Source organism: Microcaecilia unicolor, chromosome 1 (genome assembly GCF_901765095.1).
Source record: "Microcaecilia unicolor chromosome 1, aMicUni1.1, whole genome shotgun sequence".
Lineage (NCBI taxonomy): Eukaryota > Metazoa > Chordata > Amphibia > Gymnophiona > Siphonopidae > Microcaecilia > Microcaecilia unicolor.
The window spans coordinates 688,591,162-688,612,067 of NC_044031.1; the positions used below are offsets into that span (position 1 = coordinate 688,591,162).

Sequence of the window (20,906 nt, forward strand, 5' to 3'; positions counted from 1 at the left end):
TGTCTCATGGAATGCAAAGGAAAAGTTAAGTGTGCAAGCATTTTATCTGCCTCATTACATGGAGTTTTGTAGGATTAAATATAAAGAAATCTTTACAAATGCATCAAGTCCTACTGCTACACTGAAGTTTGTTACTGCTGTGCTTCACTATCTCAAAACAGCATGTTACACTAAGGCTACTGTCACATACTCAAGTATTTGGAGATTGAAGGCACAGAAGTCTCTTGGACTAGGAAACAAATTCACCTAACATCTGTCATCAGAAACTAAGGGGCCCCCAGTGCATTCAGCAATTACCCACAGATTCTATATAGTGCGCCTAGAGATCCACGCCAAAATCCAAGAGGATTCTATAACATGTGCAACTTGACAAGCTAATGAGCACTGATAACAGCACTTAACAGGCAATACATAGTAATATAGTAGATGATGGCAGAAAAAGACCTGCACGGTCCAGCCAGTCTGCCCAACAAGATAAACTCATATGTGCTACTTTTTTTTTTGTTTTTTTTGTTACATTTGTACCCCGTGCTTTCCCACTCATGGCAGACTCAATTTTGTGTATACCTTACCTTGATTTGTATCTGTCATTTTCAGGGCACAGACTGTAGAAGTCTGCCCAGCACTAGCCCCACCTCCCACCACTGGTTCCGCCACCCAATCTCTGCTAAGCTTCTGAGGATCCATTCCTTCTGAACAGGATTCCTTTATGTTTATCCCACACATGTTTGAATTCCATTACCATTTTCATCTCCACCACCTCCTGCGAAAGGGCTTTCCAAGCATCCACCACTCTCTCTGTGAAAAAATACTTCCTGACATTTTTCTTGAGTCTGCCCCCCTTCAATCTCATTTCATGTCCTCTCGTTCTACCGCCTTCCCATCTCTGGAAAAGGTTTGTTTGCGGATTAATACCTTTCAAATATTTGAACGTCTGTATCTTATCACCCCTGTTTCTCCTTTCCTCCAGGGTATACACGTTCAGGTCAGCAAGTCTCTCCTCATACGTCTTGTAATGCAAATCCCATACCATTTTTGTAGCTTTTCTTTGCACCGCTTCAATTCTTTTTACATCCTTAGCAAGATACGGCCTCCCAAACTGAACACAATACTCCAGATGGGGCCTCACCAACGACTTATACAGGGGCATCAACACCTCCTTTCTTCTGCTGGTCACACCTCTCTCTATACAGCCTAGCAACCTTCTAGCTACGACCACCCTGTCACACTGTTTCGTCGCCTTCAGATTCTCAGATAACATCACCCCCAAGATCCCTCTCCACGTCTGTACATATCAGACAATAATGAGCACTAATTGGCAATAATTATAATTTATGCATACAACGTGCTAAGTGTATTCTGTAACAAAGTGTGCCAAACTTCTAGTGTATGAAGGCAAAAAGGGGCGTAGTTATGAGCGTTCTAAAATTTACGTGCGTAGTTATAGAATATGGCCCTCTGTGCCTAATCTATGCACTGGGATTTACGCCACATTTTCGTCGGTGTAAATGGATGAGCGTAGTTTTAGGCGCCGAGATATCAATTAAATGTATTCTATAGACCGCGCCTAAATCTAGGTGACGCTTATAGAATATGCTTAGTCGGTGCCATATATAGGAATCGCCCCCTTAATGTGTGAATTAGCGCATTTAACTGCTATCAGACAAGTGCCATCTGTTACTGCAGTGGGTATGTAGTTTGCACAGCTTAAGTGATAGGGGGCAAAAACTAGGTATGGGTGGAGAATGGACAGAGAGCATACAGCAGTTAACACCTATTCAGCAGACTGCTAAAACCTGTCATTTCTTTCTCTATAATAATCACCAAAATTTGCCCTTTCCTTTTTGAGCACACTGCCAAAACCCTTATCCACACTCTTATCACCTGGTATAGTCTTATTAGCAGGAGACTGAAACCCAAATTGGGGATACTGCAAGAAAATGTCTCCTCGAAACTGGAAGTACTGACATAAAAAATTTAAACTGCACTTGCAGGAAGCACTCCTGCCCATACCATGTGTACAGCTAGTATGCATGATGCTTCCAAGCAATCTTCAGGCGGGTTCAAACCTGACCGCACCTCCTTTATCTCCAAGGCAAAAATTAGAAAAAAATCTCTTCAAGACCACTCAAATTTGAAACCGTCTGCTACCGCACAAACTTTGCCTACTCCAGTTGTGACTCCCCTATCGCCAGCGCCTCCAGCCTCTACTTCTGGTTCCAACTTTTGTTCTCCTACTTGCACACAGCTGCCACCAAGACCCAAGTCTGCGTCAAGGGCACAGTGTGTCGAGACGTCATTGGTGCCGGTTAGCGTCCTCTTCCATTTTGCGCTGCAGCCCTTCAGAGCTTTCTCAGCACTGTGGTCCATCGGAGAACTGCAAATACAGATCTTCATCGCATCATTCACAGTACTGCAGTTCTCTGAAGCTCCCCCCCCCCCCAAGAGCCATCATAAGCAGAGGTCTGCTTCTAAAACAGTCTCAATGGGACCATCATTTTTGCTCCTCTTCCTCTGCTAGACATCACCATCTCTCCAGGCATCTCCAATCAAAAATCTTCATCTGACACGGAGGACCAATGTAAGTCTCCTGCATATATAGTTCAACAAGCTGAACAGTCTCCTTCCCCTCTGCAGCACTCTAAGAACTGTCTCTCCACCTTTTAAGAGAAGGAAACATACTGCCAAACTAAAGCACATTACTCCTTCTCATCCTCCTACCTTATTGGAGAACAGCCTTCCTTCTACATATTAGCCAGCAGACAGAATCCTCTCACCATCTCAGCCTCATCCAGTCTTCACTGAGCTTTGGAGGCAATTATTGGAATCCCAATTTGAGCTTCAATCTCCTGCTAATAAGACTATACCAAAGAGCTTCAGCCTCCTTTTAACTCAAGTTAAACTCCTTCACCTGTACAGAACAGCCTATGCCATCTACATCTTCTCAATCTTTTACACACACTCCACCAGCACAGTCAAGACCCTCTTCAGAACTCTCCTCTAATCTTTCTCCTCCGCTTCCTGAAAACAAAGACCCTCCAGAGGATGTTACCTACTCCAAATTTCTACAGAAGTTAGCTAAACAATTAGCTCACATTATTACGGACAACCCGACCCAAGAAGTAAATATTTAAAAGCTCTTAAGTACCTTGAAGGCCCAAAATTGTGTGTAGTTTTACCTACTCATGAACATTTACTAGAACAGACGGCTTTAATTTGGCAGAAGCCTCTTACGTCTCCTCATACCTCTAAAGAAGGGTTCTCAACGCAGTCCTCGAGACACACCTAGCCAATCAGATTGTCAGGATACTCACAATGAATATGTATGAGAGAGATTTGCATAGCATGGCAGTAGTGAATGCAAATTTGTCATGCATATTCATTGTGGATATCTTGAAAACCTGACTTGTTACGTGTGTCCCAAGGACTGGGTTGAGAGCCCCTGCTGTACTAAATATCAAGTTCAAGAGGCCTTAGGTCACAACAAACTTCAACTTTCACACTACCAATCTGCAGTGGAAAAAAATCAGCCTTGAAACATTCTAAAAGCTCTTGATCTTATTATAATGCTCCTCCTGGAAAGGACCATAAACTCCTACATACTGTGAGTAAAAAGACTTTTCAAAATGCAATGCCCTCAGCTAGAACTGCAGCCTACCAATTTCTCATCTCACAGTATCTTTATGAAATTCTTGAAAATCTTCAGCAATCTGAATCAATTCAAACTAGTGCTCAAGATCTACATGAATGTACCAAATACCTTATTAGATCTTTATTTGATTGCTATGACACTGCACCTAGAGCTGCAACTGTAGCCATAGCCAAGCTCTGAATAGCCCAGCTTAGAGCTTCTAGCATAAGAGAGGACATTCACAAGAAACTGGCTAATGCACCTTGCACTAAAGATGACCTCGTTGGCGAAAGAAGTTGAACTTATTCACACAAATTAAAGAAAATGACACTTCATTACAAACATTGCCTGTTTCAGACATGACTCTGGTTAGCTGACTGTATTTACTGTTATTTGCATTCTGTTCCAAATGCACCAAGAGTTAATGCTCAAACTCAGGGCCATGTCTACAGTGCTGGCACGCATTCTCTTCCAATCACAGACATTTGCCAAGCAGCCACACGGTCCTCACCTCACACATTTGCAAAACATTATTGTGCTGATCAACCTTTCTTTTCCAATTGTTCACTTGCTAATGCTATAATAAATTCTGCTGCCGCTCATTAGCTTCAACTTGCCTCCTTGTCCAACACTGGGCAACCCTCAGCTTATGAATCTCCATGTGTATGGTTGTTGTACATCCTGCCTGCCAATGGAGAAAGCGATGTTGAACACCTTTTAACAAGTGTCCTCCCTTCCCTGTGTTGAAGAATTATAACTGATGCTCTAGAGTGATTTGAGTAAGGGCAGGAACTACTGAGCATGCTCAGAAGCCTCTTTCAGCGACTTCTGAGCCATGTGACAAGGGCTGATTTACACCATCATCTGTGGCATCACCCACGTGTGGTTTAAATCCTGCTGTCCATGGAGAACATCTGTAACAGATATGCAACATTGCTATTCCTGCACTAAATTGTATTAGTTCCATGTACTTTTTTTTCCTTATGCTAAATGCAAGCCGTTGAGCCCATTAAAACAGGCAAAAGAAGCACCGTCAAGAAAGCAGTCTGAGCCCCACTGGGTCCAGCCAAGCCCCCGCCCAGGAAAGCCGCAGAGGGAAGCGCCGGCTCCCAGGCTAGTCTGCGGTCACAGAAGCGGCAGCGGCGGCCGCAGCTGATCGGACCTGCCGGTCTGTACCTCGGAGCCGCTGTCGGACGATCCCTGCCCAGTGCTCGTTGGTCACCCGCAGCTGTGTTCCTTCCTGTCTGTTAAGTTTAACTACACCAGGAGAGATGTGTGACGTGCCGCGCATGTGCAGAACAGCTGCGCTGTTCTGCGCATGCAAAGCACGTCGGTCACTCGTCATTTATATAGTAGATCCACATGATTTGTCTAACCTTCATGCAACCACTTGAGGCTGCAAGTTCCAGCAATTAAGGAGTCTTTCACTGCATTCATTCAATGGTTATAAGCTGCGAGGTAAATGCACTGAGTGGTGCCCAGTTAACCAGTCCCAGTTCTCATGATCTTAGGCAAATCACTTAATTCTCCATTGCTTCAGGTTCAAATTTAGGGGCTGGTGTAGAAAGCTTGGGTTACAGCTATGCACGGATGGCTCAGCGCACAACTCCTAGCATATACATAATGCAGTAAAACCACCTGGTAGCGGTTTACAGATCATGAAACTGCCTGCCTGCTGCGTGGCCACGGCCTGTCCCCTTCTTTATCATCCGTCTGCCCCAGGGCTCCCGTTGCCTCTCTGTCATAGCCCGGCACTCCGGAGGTTCCCGGGCTTGGGGTTCCTGCGTGAAGAGGCCAGTTGGGCCACGGTCTGCCACGCTGATCATGCTCTGAGGTCCTGTGCGCTGCCGCCACACTCCCTGGTCAGAACAGCCTGGGAGCGGATTACAGATCACGAAACTGGAACGCCTGCGGTGGTTTTCGGAGTGCGACCTGAGCGACCGGGCCGACAAAGGCAAAGACAAAGACTGAGAGGAAGCAGAGTCTCCCTACTGGTTCCAGTCCATCTGCTCCAGCTGGTTCCAGTCCGCCTGATCCAGCTTCTCCCTGCTTGTTCCAGTCCATCTGCTCCAGCTTGTTCCAGCTTGCTCCAATCCTGCTGCTTGGCCCTCTTCTGCTCCAAATCATTCTAGCTTGTTCCAGATCTGCTGCTGTGCACTCCACCACACTCACCTGTTCCTGCCTGCCTGTCTGCTAGCCAATCAACCAACCTGCCTGCTTGCCAGCCCTTCAACTTGCCTGCTTGTCTCCTAGCCTGCACTACTACCTACCCGCCTCCCCGCCTGCTACTTTGCCAGCCCATCACTCTCCTGACTGACTGCTCACCCTTCAACCTGCCTGCCTCCCAGCCCATCACTCTCCTGACCGACTGCTCACCCCTCAACCTGCCTGTCTCCCAGCCCATCGACCTGCCTCCAGTCCGGCTTTCCTGCCCTACCTGTTTAACACCTAAGTCGCCACATATGCACCTGTAAACACCTCAGTCACTACTCATGGCCCCCTTACACATTCTCTTCCTTGCCCTGTCCTTCCCTAATCTTTTCCCCCTCCCACCGCTGTATACCGCACGAATTCACTGCCCATCCATGTCCTCTCCCGTCCTGCTCACTACTGAAATACCCTACCCACCCCTGTCCCCTACCACCTCACCAACCCTACTGTCCTCCTCCTTCCTAGCTCTCAACCTTCAACACCTCCTTTCTGCCATGAACCCTTCCCCATTCCTCCTAAGTGCATCCCAACTTCGTCGCCTTTGTCGCCCTACCTCCCCCACCCTCCTCCGCACTCTCTTGCTCCTTCTCCTGCTATCCACGGGAGACATCAAGCCCATCCCAGGTCCCCCACACCTGTCCTCGTCTCATCCATGAAAACGTTTCCACGATGTCTCCAATCTCATCTCTATTCCCCTCCTCCCCCCTCCCCTTCTCGTGTGCACTGTGGAATGCCCACTCGGTCTGCAACAAACTTTCCTTCACCCATGATCTCTTCATCTCCCGTTCCCTTCAACTGCTCGTCCTAACTGAAACCTGGCTCACCCCTGATGACTCTGCCTCAGTCGCGGCCCTATGCCATGGAGGTTATCTTTTCTCCCATTCTCCCTGCCCAGTTGGCTGCGGTGGCGGCGTCGGGCTACTACTTTCGCCCTTCTGCAGTTTTCAACCTCTCCTCCTACTGCAGTCTCACTGCTTATCATCCTTTGAAGTTCACTATATCCGTCTATTCTACCCGCTGCCACTCAGAGTGCCAGTCATTTATCGCCCCACTGATAAGTCCCTCTCTTCCTTCCTTACCGACTTCAAGTCTGGCTCTCCGTTTTTCTTGAGCCCACATCCCCATCCCTCATTCTTGGTGACTAACATACACATTGATAACCCATCAGACTCATATGCTTCTCAGTTCCTCACTCTAACCTCCTCCTTCAACCTCCAACTGAGCTCCACCACCCCTACTCACCAATCTGGCCACTGTCTTGACCTTGTCCTCTCCTCTACCTGCTCACCCTCCAATTTCCGCGCCTCAGCTCTTCCTCTCTCTGACCATCACATGCTCACCTTCACACTTCATCACCCTCCCCCTCAGTCCCACCCAACACTAACCACTACTTCCAGGAATCTCCAGGCTGTCGACCCTCCCACCTTATCCTCTAGTATCTCTGATCTCCTCCCTTCCATCATGTCCTCTGAGTCTGTCAACAAGGCTGTCTCCACTTACAATGCCACTCTCTCCTCTGCTCTGGACACCCTTGCACCGTCCATCTCACGTCCGCCCCACAAGGCGTACTAATCCCCAGCCCTGGCTGACCCCTTGCACCCGATACCTTCACTCCTGTGCTCGATCGGCTGAACGCCTCTGGAGGAAATCTCGCACCCTTACTGATTTCATTCACTACAAATTCATGCTATCCTCCTTCCAGTCCTCCCTATTCCTCGCCAAACAGGACTATTACACCCAATTGACTAATTCCCTCAGCTCTAACCTTCGTCGTCTCTTTGGCACCCCTTAACTCCCTCCTCAAAGTGCCCTCCGCTCCCACCACCCCCTCACTCTCTCCGCAATCACTGGCTGACTTCTTTTGCGACAAGGTGCAGAAGATCAACCTCAAATTCACCACCAAACCATCTCCTCCTCTTCACCCTATAACCCACTCCCTCAACCAACCAACCCAGGCCTCCTTCTCCTCTTTTCCTGATATCACCGAAGAGGAAACTGCCCATCTTCTCTCCTCCTCGAAATGCACCACCTGTTCCACAGACCCCATCCCCACCAACTTAACACCATCTCTCCTACTGTCACCCCCCCCCAACTGACATATCCTCAATCTCTCTCTCTCTCCACTGCAACTGTCCCTGACACCTTCAAGCATGCTGTTGTCACACCACTCCTCAAAAAACCATCACTTGACCCTACCTGTCCCTCCAACTAACGCCCCATTTCCCTCCTACCCTTCCTCTCCAAGATACTTGAAGTTCACAGCCGTTGCCTTGATTTTCTCTCCTCCCATGCCATCCTTGATCCGCTTCAATCCGGCTTTCGCCCCTACACTAGACAGAAACGGCACTAACTAAAGTCTGCAATGACCTGTTCCTTGCCAAATCCAAAGGTCACTACTCCATCTTCATCCTCCTCGACCTATCCGCCACTTTTGACACTGCCAATCACAATTTACTTCTTGCCACATTGTCCTCATTTGGGTTCCAGGGCTCTGACCTCTCCTGGTTCTCCTCTTATCTCTCCCACCATACCTTCAGAGTACATTCTCATGGTTCTTCCTCCACCCCGCTCTCTGTTGGAGTTCCTCAGGGATCTGTCCTTGGACCCCTTCTTTTTTTCAATCTACACATCTTCCCTGGGCTCCCTGATCTCATCTCACGGTTTCCAATATCATCTTTATGCCGACGACACCCAGCTTTATCTCTCCACACCAGACATCACTGCGGAAATCCAGGCCAAGGTATCGGCCTGCTTATCCGACATTGCTGCCTGGATGTCCAACCACCACTTGAAACTGAAGACCGAGCTTATTGTCTTCCCTCCCAAACCCACTTCTCTTCTGCCTCCACTTTCTATCACAGTTGATAACACCCTCATCGTCCCAGTGTCTCATCTGCTCACAACCTCGGAGTCATCTTCAACTCCTCCCTCCTTCTCTGCGCATATCCAGCAGATAGCCAAGACCTGTCACTTCTTCCTCTATAACATTAGCAAAATTTGCCCTTTCCTCTCTGAGCACACCACCCGAACTCTCATCCACCCTCTCATTACCTCTCGCCTTGACTACTGCAACCTACTCCTCACTGGCCTCCCACTTTGCCATCTATCCCCCCTTCAGAACTCTGCTGCACGTCTTATCTTCCGCCTGAACCGATACACTCATATCACCCCTCTCCTTAAGTCACTTCACTGGCTTCCGATCAGGTACCGCATACAGTTCAAGCTTCTCCTATTAACCTACAAATGTTAGTCACATGTGCAACACTGTATAGCAGACTAGAGTTAGCCGCTCGGAATTAAGCTGTTCTTTTTGATTTAATTCTTTTTGTGTGCTTAATGTTTAAGTATGGAAATTTATTTCTATGTCTTGGATCGATTACCTTAACTTGTGATCGTTAGTTAGGAATAATACTGTGGATTGTATATTTATTTTATTTGAATGTTTAATTTCAGTTGTATTATCACTCATAAGTATATTATGAATGTTAAAATGATAAAGAATTTAACCTACAAATGCACTCGATCTGCAGCCCCTCCTTACCTCTCTACCCTCATCTCCCCCTACGTTCCTACCCATAACCGCCGCTCTCAAGACAAATCCCTCTTTTCAGTACCCTTCTCCACCACCGCCAACTCCAGGCTCCACCCTTTCTGCCTCGCCTCACCTCATGCCTGGAATAAACTCCCTGAGCCCATACGCCAGGCCCCCTCCCTGCCCATCTTCAAATCCTTGCTCAAAGTCCACCTCTTCAATGTCGCCTTCGGCACCTAACTACCATACCTCTATTCAGGAAATCTAGACTGCCCCAACTTGACATTTCGCCCGTTAGATTGTAAGCTCCTTTGAGCAGGGACTGTCCTTTTTGTTAAACTGTACAGTGCTGCGTAACCCTAGTAGCGCTCTAGAAAGGTTAAGTAGTAGTAGTAGTAGTACCACCACATTAAAAAGTGTGTGCACTGTCAGAGAGAAACAGTACATACCATGGCAGCGTATACAGTATTTGCTGCTAAAGAGCAAAACAAATCACTTTGGATTACAAGCTGAAGGGAGGCATTAAAAAGTCAACTGCTGTGCAAGGGGTCACCCCCCCCCCCAAATTCCCTGATCCCTCACTCCAGAAAGGACCCTCCCCAAGTCCCATCTACCCTGTTCCAACCCCCAACAACACCCAAAAATATCCCCGATAGTCTAGTGGACCTCCCTCCCACTACAACCCCTCAAGCCCCTCCCACACACCTTGAAGAGGCAAAAGCAATGCCCACTCACTAGACCTACTTCTGTATTATATTCCAAAATGGTAGTGCCTGATCTTGCATGGTGCATCATGGCACACATTGTGCAAGGTCAGTCTGCCAAGTAACTGAATTTTTCCCTTAACTGATAGCCTGGGTGGAGACTACCAAATAAGGGGAAAATTCCCTTATGTGGCAAAGTGACCCCATGTGGGGTTCAGGCATTGCCATTTTGGAAAATGGTGGTATAGAGATAGGAGCGAGTGGGATTTTTTTTTTTTTTTTTGGGGGGGGGGGCGGTACTGTGAGGAAATCAGGGGACGTTTGGAGCAAAAACGAAGAAAACAAGCATTAAATCCTCACAGATGGTACTACACAAAATCCAACTAACCCTTCTGCACTTCCTCAGTTCTCTTAAAGTTCCTGCCCTGTGCTCAGCCTAAAAGTCATCTGCGCACTTTCTATGTACTGAAGCCAAATAGGTATCAGCTTTAATAACATTCATTTTAATATGCAGCATGCCAGTATCCTATGCATGGATTCACTCAAAGTTGTCTTCTGAGGAAAATACCTCTTTCTATCATGTACCGATAAAATTGCATGCAGACATCACGCATGCCAACAACTGTATCAGCCTCTAAGATTGCAAGCTCTCAAGTGTACATGAATGTAACACCTTGAGATACAGATGAAAAAAGTGAGAGCTAAATCAAAATCCTTTTCCCTTCTACACACAAAGTTTTTGCAGCTTTAATGTTCCACTATAGCCATATTTGTAAAAGTGAGGGCAGATGAAAGTTTTCCCTATCCACATTCATTCCAGCAGGCAGGAACGGAAAATTCTCAGGCTTTTCTGGAAGCTGATTAAAGCCAGATGTCTAGTGCATAAACTAAAATGCCCTCTTTCATTATTAAAGCTGAAGTTTCATTTAGTATTTTTTTTAAATGAAGATAACCATCTTCAGTGATAATGATAAATGTAACTTTGTGTGGTTATTTTGTAATGGGGAGGAGAGAGATCTCTGAAATGCTAGTGTGCATACTAGAAAAACCAGAATAGTTCCAGGTCAGGTTATTTCCTGTTTGATGACTAGCAAGTCTGAGGTTTTACCCAGCTACCCTTACAAGGCCCAAGTCACTGTGCAAACAGGACTCCTGCCCTTATATGGCAACAAAAGGAAAAACCTGCTGACATTGAAGGACACTCCCCACTGCGGAGAGATAAACACTACCCTCTGCAGGATTGCCAGCCCAGAACAGTCATGCACACACTTGTACAGAGAGCAGGCTTTTTATGCACATAGTGCAAAGGCACCAAGATTTAACTTTTTTTAGTACTTCCACAGAAGCAGTGAAACAAAATCCTTCACATCGGGCCCTTTTTATTGCAATGAAATCATAGAACTGAGAGGAATTTTTAAGCCTATAAAACTCTGATCATATTTAAAAAAAAAAAAAAAAAAAAAAGCCAGCCAAGACGCACGTTTATGACCAGGTCTGAACTGGGACAACGTAGCAAGGTGAGAAAGCGTGTGACCTTCAGACAGGGTATAATCATGAACACAGATATAGCAAAGTACACTGAAAACATGAGTACTTTCAATTAGTATTCAGGAGAATTTTATAAAGAAATAACATATAGCCAAAAAGTTTTATATGCACATATTTTCCTGTGTGAATAAATAGATATAGGGAAGAAGTTTGCCATGGGCCATAATTAAGGAAACAGAGGATAACTGCTACTGATACAAAAGGTATTCTTTTAAAATGTTTCTGCTTCAAAGTAAAGCTTTGCTGTCCAGACATGAAATTTTTTTAAGTTTCTATCCTCCACTTTCCAAGTACATAGGATTCACCTAGCCAATCAGGATATCGGATGCTTGTCTTAGCATTCCGATCCAAGCCAATTCAATTAACAGCCAGACAATGTGGTCAGCTGGAGTTGGAATTTCCTGCCAAAAAAATCTTTCTGCATTGCTGAGAAGTCTGAACCAAGGCTAAAATCCCTAACCATTAAGCACATTATCACCCAAGGAATGTACATTGCAAAATGGCATTTACTGTTCTTAAAAAAAAAATTGTTTGAGGAATGCTTTTCTGTGAACTTAATACCTGCTGCAACCCCAAATAACAGCTCTCTTAAGTGCCATAAGGACCACTGCTGGCCATGTTTTGTCAGTGGGCACAACCAACGAGTAATAGAAGCTGTCCAAGACTTATGGACCTGTCTCCACTGCTGAGAAACTAGCTACAGAAAAATAGTAAGACTACATAGTCCATGGCCATCTTGAATGCTTTCACTTATTTATAGATTTTAAGGACGTGCATTTTTATATTTTATTTTCTACTATTTCATAGTAGCCAACTTTTCAAAATGCTTAGTTGGGTTTATTCAACTTATCCCTCCCTGGGCACAGTGAAGAGTCTTCACCCACAGAACTGGCTTTTTTTTTTTTTTTTAACACTGTGCACTATTATAAAATAATAAAAATGAAAAACACAATTTCCACCCTAATTGATGTTCACACTTATCACCTGACAGTCTGTCCCCCCCCTAACTTTTGGTCTTCTCAAATTACATAAAAAGCAGGATTATAAATTCACAAAAACAGCAGAGTAAAATCAAGAAAGGTTCAGACTGTGAAAAGGCAGAGAGCTAAATATCATGTACACCTGACAACACTCCATGTAATCTTCCCAGTTACAGCAACCAACTGGAAGGCTCGACTGTACAACAGAACAGCACTGTAACTGAGGGGCGTAGCTAGACCTTGAGGTGGGGGGGGGCAGAGCCCAAGGTGGGGGGCACATTTTGGTCACCACCCTGCTGCCGCCCCGCTGCCTCCCCAACCCCCGCCAGCTGAAGCACCACCACACGCCTTTGCTGAGGTAAGAACCCACTAGCTAATCCCCGACTATAGGAAATACATCTCTGCAATCCTCACCGAGCCGACTCTAGGTGGTCTCTCAGATGAAGTGGACGCAGGTTTTTCCCTTTAGACTCCAGCTGTTTTCCACAGCGAGTCCCCGTCTCAGGAAACAACACAGGTTCTCTGCAGCATGCAGGATTACAGTCTCTCTGGCCGGTAGAGCTGAACCAACAGGTACTTTCTTCAGATGGTCAGTTCACAAGGTTGTGGACCACTTCAGGTCTCGCTGGTCTTCACCCAGCACTGGTCTGCAGCGGAGCTGTCGCATTGCCTGCCCTGCTCTTCTTCTCAAGTCTGGCATGCTCCTGTTAGTTTCAGTATGTTCGATTTCACTAAAAGGAGCGTGCCTGACATGAGGGGAAGAGAGAGCAGGGCAGGCAATGTGGTGGCGCTGCCGCAGACCAGCACTGAACAAAGTCTTCAGCTGGAGAAGTTGGGGACCCCTGCTAGCCAACCAGGGGCCCAGAGCAAATCTTGGGGGGCCCAGGCCCCTGTGGCCCCACCACTGCTGTACCTCAACAAGACCATCAAACATCAACTTGGAGAGAAGTTAATAGACTGAAGGATAAGGACAATGTGCTTTATTAGCTGCTTTTTAACATTAGTTGACGGGGCAAAAAATGAATAGGGCAGCGACATTACAGCTAAGGTGAACTCTCTCAGCTTAACATACATACAATATGAAGGTTTGGGCCAAAAAAAGTGGACTAAGACATCCCCCCCCCCCCCCACTCCTTGGTGTCTACTGGAGAGCATCCTTTGATAATATTTTGCACAATGCAAAATAGGATTAATACCAGAAAGGGGGGAGGGGGGAACAAACCTTGATTTGCTTTCCTCCCATCTGTCCTTCTGACAGGTCTGATCACAGGATGATGTGCAGTCAGGACTGCCAGATACAACTGTTGCAGACTGATTACAGAGATCCTTTAGCCACTAGTTTTCAAAGTATCCCCAAAAAAAGGCATAATGAAATTGTGTTAATTTCTGTTTAAAAGGAACTTGGTAATTTCTACTACACTATGTAGAAAGAAGTGAGGTGTCCTATTGAGAAAAGAATATATTCACAAAACGCTCAGAATGCTTTTGGATGCAAGTCTCATCGCAACTACTGCACAAAGTGAGTTGGAGATATGAAATAAGAAGTAAAATAATCACTGTGCAATCAAAAAGTCTCAGGAGGCTGCATATCGGCCCCACGTCAGAAGAGGTTGGAAATGCAAGAGGAGGAAAATGTCAGGCCAAAAGCAGACAAAAGCCAGGCCTACTCTCAAAGTTTTCTAGGACAAACTAGAAAAGTTTCCTAAGGGAACAGGGATAACTCCTCCGCCCCTGGGGTTGGCAGACTTTCAGACTGCATCCTCTGGATCTACACTAAAGGGAAACGCAGAAAATGGTGAAAGCACAGGAGTCTAAGGTGGTTTCTTTAACAGAGCTGAAAACATAGAAATTCTTGAAACAACGAAAAATTAACTCACCCTCCGTGTGCATAAGGCACTCTAGTAATAGGAAAAGCTCCCTGACCGCTCTTCGCTTGGATAATTATTTGTTCTCATTCTAAGCAAGGCCAGAAGGCCCTGTATATGAGTACTTATGTTTTTTTGCACATAGCGCTAGGTCACTGCTTTTCAGTCCCCAACTGATTTATGCAAATGAAGCAGCACGACAGTGAAATCTCTGCACATGGCTCCTACATTCCCATAGGAAAAACTACATTTATAAAAATCCTACATTCAGTTTCCATTATGAATCGCAATTATAACAATGAAACCTTAAGAATTAAATCTGGGATTAAAACCTTTCATATCCGATCCTGCACATCAGCACGTCCAAAATCTGGAACGCGATAATCTCAACTGTCAGGCTGCTACTTTTCTTAGCTACTATCAGATCACTGAATGAACACGATCAGGCTCATGGCAACTCAACATGCAAGAGGAGCGCATTCAGAACAAAAACCCATGCAGGTGTTACCACCCCACAGACGTTCTTACATACAACTCGCTAAAGATAAAACAGCCTACGAGATTGTTACAAAAACTACCACCACCAGGTACTAGTGGGCGCGTGCACGGTAAGGCACACAGCTCAGGGGAACACCTGCTGCCCCCATCAGCAAACTGCGGCCCAAGAAAACGCTCCTCCCGGCTCTGAACGCTGGAGAATCGAACTGGTCCTTACAGTTTCCCTGCACTTCCTCTCCTGCTCCAGCTCCCTCTGCAGCCGCTCGCCCCGCTGCTCGGCGTGGTCCACTTCATCCTGCAAACTCTTAATTTTCCTCTTCACAGCCTCCAAGGAGGTCAAGCCTGCCATGGTTTTCAGAGCGCGCGCGTCTCCACCCGTGCACGTCGCCTGGAAGCGGAAGTATCACGCCTTTCATAGCCTCGGCTCGCCAAGTCGTCTTGTAGCGCCCGCCCCGCCGAGTAGCATCGTGCTCGGAGTCCGGACTGCAGGATCGGGACACTGCAGCCGCTGGCTTTGCAGAACAAAAAACGGAGCCCGAGATCGAACAGATCAGTGTTTCCCGTTTTAAAAAAATGTTATTACTAAAGAAAGGCCACACCTAGGTGTACTGTTAACGTGGATGCGCATTCCGGAGCTAGGTGGGTGTGGTGGTGGGGGATGCTGCACTGCCACCTGCAGGCAGTCCTGGGCATGGGCTGCCAAAAGAAAAATAATAATCGTCCGCCAGCTGCTGCCTGCAAGGGGGACTAGCTGGATGAAGTTTTCATTATTAGTCTGGTGGGACATTTAAAGAACACATTTTTGAATGGTAGTATAATGACGACCGCGGTTAATCAGAACGATACAAATAAAAAAAAGTTAATTTTTCCTTTAGTATATCAGACAACTGGGGGGGGGGGGGGGAGAAGTTTCTCAAGTGATGGGATGGGCAAGTGATTTCCCCTTTTTAAAAACTCATTTCCATCACACAGTGACTTTTTTCATTTTGATACATGAAACGTATTAATCCTAATATGCTGATGCATTTGAAAATGCACCAGCAGGGCTAGTGCTGGGCAGACTCCGGTCTGTGCCCTGAAAATGGCAGATAAATCAAGGTCAGGTATACACAAAAAGTAGCACATATGAGTTTTCTAGAAAAAGCCGTTTCTGACACACATGAAAGAGTGCTAGCAAGGTTTTCCTCTGCTCCCCTGCAGCCACCCATGTCCAGTGACCCTCCTCTCCCCCTGTGCCCACTGCAGCAACCATGTCCAGTGAATCTCCTCTCTCCCCTGCCCTCACTCCTGCCACCCATGGCCAGCGACCCTCCTCTCTCCCCTGCCCCCCCTGCAGCCACCCATGTCCAGCGACCCTCCTCTCTCCCCAGCTGTGAGGCATGTCCCCCCCCCCCCCCGGGTTCTGAAGTTGACATCATAATAGCTACGGTGATGTCAGCCTGATCTACAGAACCAAGCAGACCAACTCGGAATGAGCCACGGTCCCAGGCAGCAAGTCAGAACGTTGGAGGTGAGAATTATTATATAGGATCTTGTTGGGCAGACTGGATGGACGTGCAGGTCTTTTTCTGGCATCATCTACTATGTTACTATGTAAAAGGCAAAATTTGAACCTCAATTACACTGTTCTTCCCTCCCCCCATATCTACGGAAATTATTATTTTTTAAATCATTCAAAATAAGGAAAATTGAAGTTTGGGTTGATGCATTAAAAAAAAGGTAAAATTGTAAATTCAGAGATCAGAAACGGTAAGTATGTCCTTTACTACTTTACAAGAAGACTTTAAAATTAACTGGCAAATGAAGCTGATCCTTCATAGATTTTAATACAATAGGCATAGTAGAAAATGATTGGGGGGGGGGGGGGAGGAACTAAACAACACATATTGCCCCTTCCTGAACATAGTGGAGACATTTTCAACCCTCAGTGTTTGAAGGAAGGTGGCTGACTGGCTGGCACCTCTGGAAGGAGGCAATATTAGCACAATGCTGGTCATCTTTCATTATAAAGGTGAATATTGATGTGAGAAGACGCCTTTTCTAAGGACGCTTGTGTACGTGCCTTTCAAGGTCTTACTAAACACTTTGAGATCTAAACGTTTGAAAAAAAAAACCCATAAAATTTTACATTTAATTCCGACTTCTAGAAATCAATAGCAAGGCAAAAATTTGTATTGAGAAAAATACATTCAACTTTTTATAATGCAAATTTCTCTTGGAGAAAGCGACCCCGTCAGGCCGTGTGGCCATCATGCCTGTTCATCTCTTACAAAGAGATCTAGTAGCTTTCCTTCATCTACTGTGCCGAAACTTGGGTGACCTATTTCTAAATACTCAGCATACTTTTCCTTAAAAGGAATATCTCCTCCGGATCTATATGTGGTTCTCTTAACACATATAAATAAACCTTCCACTAGACTAGAGGAAGCATCCATGTTTTTTTAAATATCCACATACAGTGTACTCTACATTCACACAGACAAACCTAAACTAGTATTTTTAAAAGACCTGGCGTTTTCTTTCTTTCTTTCTTTCTTTCTTTCTTTCTTTCTTTCTTTCTTCCCCCTAGCGACATTTGGCTTAAATCTACACACTTTGTACAACCTCATACCTAATCAGTGCTAGATTTCTTGGCTGGGCCTTTTGTGGGCGAATTCTGGGTTGAAAGTGTTTGTATTCTGATAACACATAGAACTAGCTAAGTATTTTCATTAGTATATTTAATAGCGTCGTTATTTTTTAATCGAATATAGAGGATGAGTGAACAGTCCCAAGTTTGCTCTGGAAAGCTGAACTCATTTACAAGCTACCCAAACGTTTTGCTGAGCTTTGGCTGTTTCAGCGTGAGAAAACGTGTATGTGCTACATTCATTAACGTTTCTCTGGGGGCAAACAGGTGGGTGGTAAGCACTCACACTATACCATATAAAGCATTGAGCTATATATAAGTCTACAGCTTGTTCTCTGAATCTCTCGTCTCCAGCAGACTGCAGACCTAGCAAGTATCATCTTCCGTCTTGCTCCTCCCAGTAAGGGTTATATTTCTCCTGGGCGGATAATTTATTATTCCCTGCAAACTGTAATGTAGGGCTTCACAACTCCAATATCAACCATGCAATGAGCATAGTATCCTAAAAATGTCTCATTAAGTCCAACACTTCAAATAACCAGCTACATATGATTACAATTTCCTTGCTAACACTACTATACAGTTAAAAAGATACAGTAATTTAGGAAAACATGTATTATGTTACAAATTGTACGAGAATGTGACTTGACTAGAATAGCGGTACAGGAATAGCCAGATTGGTGATATAGATAAAAGCCTGAGAGAACTCAAATGAACCTAGGTTCTTTATGTCCAGGTCGGTGAAGCATGCAGAGAGATGCAGTGTACACCCGCCAGGGAAAGGGGGAGGGGAGGGGAGGGAACAGGTTCCTGGAAAGTCTAGCCTAGTGTGCTGTATTAGTGCTGGGGAGTGGGTAAGAGGGAGAAGATTAGGGCAAAGTTGTCTAATGTGTTTCAACTTACGTCTGTGGCCTTTTTGTCAGCCACTTCCAACTTCTCCTGGGCATCTTTAAGGGATTCTAAGTATTTGTCCAGCTCATCTTCAGTACCCTTAAGCTTCTTTTGCAGAGCCACCAACTCGTCCTCCAGCTGCAAATTGGTGCCAGGTACAATACAGGCAGTGGGGGGGAGGGGTGGTGTAGGATGGCAGCAGGCAACGTGAACGCGCAAGGGTGCACAGGAACAGACAGAGAAGCAGAACAAGAACAGGGAGGGAGAGAGGGAACAGGAGAGAGAGAGAGAGAGAGAGAGAGAAAGAGAAAGGAAGTTAGGCGGTGTGGCTGTCCAAGCAGGCATGGATCGCAGATACCTTAGTAGCTTTCTCCTCTGCCGAGAGGAGACTGTCCTCTGCCTTGTGGTGCTCCTCCAGCACTCTATCCCTTTCATCCTCTGCAATACGCAATTGTTTTTCCGTTTGCACAATTTCCTCCTCTAACTATTCGTGTTCACATCATTTAAAGGCAAAAAAAAAAAAAGAAGAGAAAATACACGTTTCTTTAAGTTGTCTCTCATTTGCAGTTTCTTTCAAACCCTGTTGTACCAGTCTCATCTGCACCATCCGATGATTTTTCTGTCAAGAAAAACTAACACTGAACAACATGCATTTTCCCCAATTACACTAAATTACAGTTCTGTCACTGAAAAAAAAAATGACATTTTCTCCCCTCCCCCTCCCTTTTTGTTCTGTATGTACTTTACAGATGTTCTTTACTTTTTTTAATTACTTTCATAAAATATAAAAAGAAAAGCAACCAAAACACCATTTCAACACCTCCCCCCCCCCCATTTCATTTGAGCCATTTTCTGACTAATGATTATACCACTATTTATTGTTATATTAAATGTGTTTCTTTGTGGATAATAACAATATATTTCCACGTAGTAGTAGTTTCATTGTAGCTTTTTATGGTTCTTCAGTTTACATGGGTGTAGAATTTCTTAGTTCTTTGTCATAATCCCAGGCTGGGATAGATTTCGGGTCCTGAGTACAAACAGATCCGGCGGTGAAGAAAGGGGGGGGGGGGGAGGCACGGATCCCTTGTATGCTGGGTATAGGGGGGAGTAAATGGGGATGGGGAGGCGTTAGCTATTAGTTTAAAGGCAGACCTGTTTGCTTCTGTCCTCTGCTGCCTTCTTGTCTGCTTCAGCTTGCTCAGCTCTGTCCATAGCATTTTCCTTGTCGAGTTTCAGCATCTGCATCTTCTTCTTGATGGCATCCATGGTGGCTGGCTGGGATTAGGGGACCTGAGTCCGCACACGGTAGCCGGAGAGAAAGCCTTGGTGTTGGGACAGCGAGGAGCTGCAGCGACAGGGCCTGGACGCAAAGCTGAAGTGCAGGCTCCCTGCAGCCCGAGGCTCACAGTTATGTACCGGCGCAGGAGGGGGTGAAGACATTCCTTAGGAAATCCAATACTTTTTTGGAAGCGCTTCCCCCACCTCCCCTCTCGGTCCTTAGCCCCTCCGCTTCGGCTTCTTTATGGATCTGCTCGGCGATTCGCTGTTGCCTTAACATTTGACCGTGGATATGACTATATATGGGGGCTGGTAGGCAAGGAGAGTACTGTGTTCCTATTTCTAAATCTATAAGTTCAGGAAGGTTTGCCGCGCTTAAAAAGTAATTCAAAAGAAGAGAGAAAAGGGGAGGGGGGGGGGGGGTCAACACAGAAAATACTGTTTTGGATGCTCCTAGGAAGAGAGATTATCCATCATTGTCTCGAGGAACTGAAATCCGGCAGCTGAAAAGGTGATCCTTAAAGGAAAGGGATATCCTTGAGGCGGAGAGAATAATTGCGCTTGCACGTGAAACCAGCGCAAACTTCGGAACGCTAGACCTTGTCACCATGCCGGCACTAGGTTCACGCAAACGATATCACGGGAAGATGTGGTGACGGGGTGAATCGGAAAAAACCTTTTAGCGGAACTGCGGGAAAGTGAACACGTGCCTGTGTACTCTAAGGGCTAATGTTTTGTGACCAACTGTGATTGGCTTTAGTTGAGCCTCTGATTACTTCCACTTCGGAAAGAACTTCTTTTTTGGAGTTGAGCATCAGCATTTGGGGCCGATGAGCTAAAGCTCAGCCATAGTAGGGGAGAATTTTTCCCAGGAGGAGGGGGGCAAAATAATTGTTTGCATTACCCAACGGAGCTTTCCATGGCGCAGGTAGTGACAGGATGGGAGATCGGGGATGGCGTAGCCGGCAGCAGCTGATGGCTAAGAAATCCCGGGGGTGGGGTCAAATGCCCTATTGCCCTTCTTGCCTCCTCCTCCTCCTTCCTACCTTACCGGTTGTTACAGCGGTTAACGCTATTTTTTTCCTGCATTAATCTTATTGCCAATGTAGGAAGAAAGAGTATGGGAAAATCAGTGT

General features: G+C 45.8%; 1 protein-coding gene across 14 annotated transcripts in view; it reads right to left on the reverse strand.

The window, feature by feature from the left end:
* Positions 1 to 19,889, reverse strand: part of TPM1 (tropomyosin 1) — a 54,609-nt gene extending 34,720 nt beyond the window's left edge. For 5 of the 14 annotated variants that reach the window (XM_030188373.1, XM_030188391.1, XM_030188357.1 and 2 more), the window contains exon 1: positions 15,187 to 15,333. In XM_030188373.1, coding sequence (XP_030044233.1) covers positions 15,187 to 15,318 — 132 coding nt within the window. In that variant the 5' untranslated portion in view covers positions 15,319 to 15,333. Of the gene's footprint in view, positions 1 to 15,186; positions 15,334 to 18,501; positions 18,628 to 18,847; positions 18,974 to 19,644 lie in introns of those variants that run through there. The other 9 variants (XM_030188335.1, XM_030188315.1, XM_030188399.1 and 6 more) reach the window with 8 other exon arrangements.
* Between the last annotated feature and the right edge of the window lie 1,017 nt (positions 19,890 to 20,906).